The 5,456-nt window shown below is 29.9% G+C and overlaps 1 protein-coding gene across 1 annotated transcript; it reads right to left on the minus strand.

The window, feature by feature from the left end:
• Positions 1–644: 644 nt before the first annotated feature.
• On the minus strand, positions 645–3,709 carry LOC130943917 (zinc finger protein NUTCRACKER). Its single transcript, XM_057872004.1, has 3 exons — positions 3,509–3,709; positions 3,032–3,428; positions 645–1,773 (listed from the first exon to the last, which is right to left on the minus strand). Exons 1-3 carry the CDS (start codon positions 3,627–3,629, stop codon positions 825–827), a joined length of 1,467 nt encoding a protein of 488 aa, XP_057727987.1. The 5' UTR covers positions 3,630–3,709; the 3' UTR covers positions 645–824.
• Between the last annotated feature and the right edge of the window lie 1,747 nt (positions 3,710–5,456).

A 5,456-nucleotide genomic window follows, 5' to 3' on the forward strand; every position in this document is an offset into this window, starting at 1 on the left:
GCTAACTATATAATGAGACATGAAAAGAAGAAGAGGGATTGGCCAAAGGAAGAAAACTTGAAGCAGAAAGAAAATGAAGGAAAATATGTATATATGATCACTTAAAAAGTAAAAATTGATAAAAACCTGAAATGTCTCTACTTATTATAGCAACCTTATATAACTTGGTGGAGAGTTAATGAAAAATGGCACAATAATTAATTTCATTTTAATAAGAAAGAATAGAATCATGGTTTTATTATGTGAATGAATGGAAATTGTATCTTTTGAGTGTAAGTTTGACAGGGAATAGCCATAACAACAGAGAGATGAAACTATAAGCAATAATGGAGTCCAAAAGCGGTTCTTATATCCTTTGCCCCCACAACTCCACAAACCCTCCCTATCCCCCTTTATTAAAAATTAAAAGCCACCATTTTTTAAAAAGGAGTCACTAGTTAGCTAGCTTTCAGGATTCAAAGGAATATGCATGGATCTCTCTACTTTAACCCCTCCAAAATGGTTTTATAACAACAAACTTTTCAGCCTTCATCATCCACATTTCACAACTTTTCCTCCTTGCATATCTATTCTATCTGAATTTTGTTATTGGTTGAGTGTTCTTTTAATTAAGTATACAAATAACATTTATATGAGATATACACTTAATCTTCATGCTGTGAGTCTCTGACTCCAACTCCATTATTCATCACCAATATTCATGTTTATTATAATGATTCTTTTCCCTTCCATTGAGATAAAGTGAAAAACGGGACGCTAAAAGTAATTAATTAACAAAAAGAAAAAAGAGCTTCACATTTGAATACAAGATAAAAATTAAATCATCAAATCCAGCCAGTGATAGATGAAGGGTGGCAAATGGTTTGCACGCCAACACCAAGAAAATCCCTAGTTTGTCCCCCTGCACTGGCATCTTCATTCTGCACTCGCATTCTTTTTGTAGGGGGCATTTGTGTCAAATCACCCGTAGAGCTCTCTGGCTCACTCCAACTTGAACTGTAAATCCCACAAAATTTGTTATTCCCATCTTGCCCTTGGTTATTATTGTTACTGCATTTCAAACCTATGCTCCCAAGAAATGATGACGGATCAGTTGAAGAAGTTGATCCAATTTGAGCCGCTTTTTGCAATAAAGCTGTGGCTGACATGTTTGCTGCTGATGAAGATGTTGTTGTTGTTTGATCATGATCATGGGATTGGTGTTGGGTGCTATACAACGAAGGAACACTTACAAGCTGGTTTGCAACATGATTATTATTGTTATTATTATTACTATTATTGTTATTATTATTATTCTTGACAATGTTCATTAATGGAAGTGAATTAGCACTTGTAGTGCTAGTTATTATCTCTTGCTGGCTTCCATTGGAGGGATGTTTGTTTCCAAACATCCAAATTGATGGTGGAGGAGGGTTTGTAGCAAATCCAATTTGGTGATGAATATCATGCAAATTGTTGTGAGTAATTGGCATTATTGTTGTTGTGTCATGAGGGTGATGACCCATGTTCCAAAGGGATAAGGGTCTAGAAGATGTTTGGCTATTGCTGCTTATTTCATCAGTAGTGGATGAAGAAATTGGCTTGAAAATTGAAGAGAAATGGGTTGACATGTTATTAGGAACCAAAGGATGATGGTTTTGCTGCTGCATGAGGGTGTAAGCAATGTTGTTAGCACCTAATAATGTGTGGTTTATGGTTGATGCTGCGTTTACCCTTGCTGTTTCTTCTGCTAAGGCATCACAGAAAGCCCTGTGTGTGATGAAACTGTCCCTCCTGCATCACCAAAATTCAGAAAACTGTTTAACATTCAAGATTATATTCATAATCTTCCAAAGCTATTCAAATTAAATAAGTATTTTATTTAGATATATTTATATTTCATACAGATATATAAAACAAGAAAAATATTAAATAATATGAACAATAGATATATCGAATGTTCATTTTACTAAGTGTACCGATGGTTATTTTAATATTAAAACAAAGTCCAATACACAAATATCTCGAATTAATGTAAGTTTGAAGAAAAATTACACTGAAAAAAATGTAAGGCAAACCGTTTAACTAACCTAATAAAAGTTTTAATCTGGCACAAATATAAATCTCTGAAATTCATTTTTTTTTGTTGACTATCTCTGAAATTCATTATTATACATGAACTATTATACAACTATAAAATGTAATTAAAGAAACAGGTGCATATTTATATATAACAGAAATGAAATTTGCATCTCTTTCATAATTATTTTGATGATATAAAAGATAAAAAAATATTATTTTCTCTCACTTTCTATAATTACTTTAAGATAAAGTATAAAAAATTAATTTATTTAAAATTATAATTCAGAATTTAAGATTAAAGTTGTATAATTTGGAGTCTAAAACTCATAATAATAAAATTAATACTAACCGAAAAAAAATTACTAATATTGACAAAAAAAGTTAGTTTCTATCATTATTCTTAATTTAATAATAAAAGTGTAAAGTATACAAATTACATGCTAGAAAGTAAGAATTTCTTACTAACAGTAAAGAATCTCTAGGAAGATACTGCAGCACTAATAAATATGATGACATGTTCATATATCTTTCTTAGCTTATAGATCATAGGTTAGTCAAAGGGAAAAAAGAAGAAGAAAGAAAGAGATAATCAGATACATATATAAGGAAAGGTTGATTCAGTAATTAAATCATAAATAATCCAAACTCAACAAGTTATGAATGAAAACATGTGTTGTGTGAGTTATGTGAATCTTGATCTCTATCCGATCTTTTATCTGCACTAAGATGGATCGACCCCATTATATTCACCTTTTAGTCCTAAAAGCCAAAAACACTAAGCAGCAGCACGCGCAAACACAGCCACTAACTCCATCTATCTTTTTCTCTTCTCTCTTTATATTCATACATATGAGGATACCATTTATTTACCTCTCTTGTTTCAATCCATTCCCTTTATCTTTTTACATACACTAGACAAGTTACTACTTTTTGCATCAAATTTGTGATTAATGGATGAGATATTAGTTACCGTGAAAAGATGGTTCCACAGTCACATTTGTATTCCCTGGTACCACAGGTTTTGGAGTGTGCTTTCCAATCTGATTGTACAGCATAACGCTTTGAGCACTTGTCACACTTCCACTTCTTCTCCCCATGCTTTCTGCAAAAGTGCTTCTTGATCCCTGTTAAGTCTCCTAAGGCTCTTGAAGGGTGGTTATGGACGCAGCTTTTCTCCGGGCACACGTACACTCTCTTCCTTACTTCTTTTGTTGTTCTCTGCTTCAGCTTCCATGGAAGGTTGTGTCCTCTTCTATGGAGTTGAAGATTCTGATCCCTTTGGAAACCCTTTAGGCAAATCTCACACACGAACCTGTTTGTCGCCATCAGAGTCTTGGGTGATAAGGCTATCACTTCAGCTTCAGGATCTGTAAGCAATCATAAAATACTCGTCACGACGATGATTGAAAAAAAAAAAAAAAAAGAGAGAGAGAAAAAAGATTAATACCTGGGTTTCCAGGTAGGTTTCTCTTCCTTTTCAAAGGTGGAGGATTGTTAGAAGTTGGATGATGAGTTTGGTTGTTGTGAGGAAGAGGGAAAGCAGCATTTGAAACTTCTCCATCATCCATGGTTTAAATTCGAAGATAGAGAAAATAGAAGAGAATAGGAGAAAGAGAATAGGATGAAGAAATAGGTAGGTAACCCTAAAGAAGAGGATGGTGATAATATATGGTGGTAGATGTGGATGTGTATGTATGTATGGATGTTACAGTGAATTTGATTATCTACTTTTGAGGTGGAATAAAATATTAAGATGCTATGGGAGGCGGTGAAAAGCTACCTAGCTAGCTAATTAAAGAGGCTATGTACAGTGAAGAACCAAATTAATTAAAGGTGTATCATGACACATATCATGAGCTCTCAGAGGAAAGTTAAATCTTCATTTCGAATCATTATCCCATTATGATTTGCTTTTTCCTTCTCTCATTTTTCCCTCCTTCAATCACCTTTTTCCTTCATAATAATCGAAATTTCTCTCTAATTAATTGTCTAAATATTACAAGGATTAGCCTAGCTCAACCCCATCATATATGATTTCAAATTGTGGTTATTCACGTGAAAATAATAATTTAAAATTATTAGATTATAATTTAATAAAAAAATATCAAACTATTTTTGTATGAAAATAATTTTGTATACATGAGCACTTACTTTTTTAAATACATATATATAAGATATTTATTATGATATTTAAAAGTTGATTTTTAATTAATAAAAAGTTAAATAATTAATATTTAATTAAAAAATATTATAAAAATTAAATCAAATAAAAATTAGATATCAAATTAAAAGCACTATAGAATTTAGCCTAAATTTTTGTTACATGGTTATCCTGCAGAGCAGTAGTAATATAATACATTATTCTCTTTCAGAAAATTAAAGAAAATTTGTTGCATTTTGTGCATGATGTGTGTGTAATTTATATCTATAAGATATAGCTACCTAGCTAGCTAGCAAGTTGCTATAGAAACATGAAAATAATACTGGTCCTTGATCTAGCTATAGATAGATTATTATTTTTAAGATAAAATACTATTTTAATTCTCAATATTTAACTTAAATCTTAATTTAGTTTTTAATATTTTTAAATATTTTATTTTTATACCAAAAAGTTTTAATTAGTTTAATGTTGTTCTACCATTATATTCAATTAGTTTAATGTTATAATATATATCTTCTTTTTTATTTTCTTTTTGTACAAAATTTCAAATCCTAACAATCAATCGTTAACGTTCTAAAATCAATAAAAAACTTTTATATCGATGATTATTGGTGGATCGATTTTACTCATATACTGAAATTGAACACTATTACCTTTTTAATAAGCGAATTATTTATGTCAAATTTAAAAGTGAAATAATATTGAATTTGTTTAAAATTTTTTTGGAATTAAAATAGAATATTTAAAAAATTCTAAAACTGAAATAAAGCATTTGAAATAGATAATTGCTATAGTAACTAAAAGTATTTTTCTAATTTACTAAAAAGGGTTAAAACTTAAAAATTAATATTTAATTTTAAAAATATAAAAAAATAATTATTAAATATTTAAAATTGATTATAAAAAATAAATTAAATAAATTAAACACTAAATTATAAAAATCTTAAAATTTATCTTAAAATATTAATAACCAAATTAAAATACAAACATTAAAGACGAAAATAATATTTTATTCTATTTTTTTCACTTGAATCACTGCAGCTACCAGCTACCAAAGCAAGCAGCCATCTAAATCAAAATAAAGAAAAACGCTGTTTCTGTCAAAAGTGAAAATCATTTGTGTATGCATGTGTGTGTGAGTGTGAGACTGTGAGTGTGACTATCACATATGTATTATATGCAGGCAAGCAAGTTCTTTATTAATCTTCATTTTCCACGAAAAGCAAACCCTTTC

Source organism: Arachis stenosperma, chromosome 8 (genome assembly GCF_014773155.1).
Source record: "Arachis stenosperma cultivar V10309 chromosome 8, arast.V10309.gnm1.PFL2, whole genome shotgun sequence".
NCBI classification, from domain to species: Eukaryota; Viridiplantae; Streptophyta; class Magnoliopsida; order Fabales; family Fabaceae; genus Arachis; species Arachis stenosperma.

Bases quoted from the DNA above. Each gene is read 5' to 3' on its own strand.
- LOC130943917 (XM_057872004.1), bottom strand. From the start codon at position 3,629: ATGGATGATGGAGAAGTTTCAAATGCTGCTTTCCCTCTTCCTCACAAC. The intron at 3,429-3,508 runs GTATTAATCTTT...GATTGCTTACAG, and splicing joins AAACCTACCTGGAAACCCAG to ATCCTGAAGCTGAAGTGATA. The intron at 1,774-3,031 runs GTAACTAATATC...TTGGTGATGCAG, and splicing joins TGTGGAACCATCTTTTCACG to GAGGGACAGTTTCATCACAC.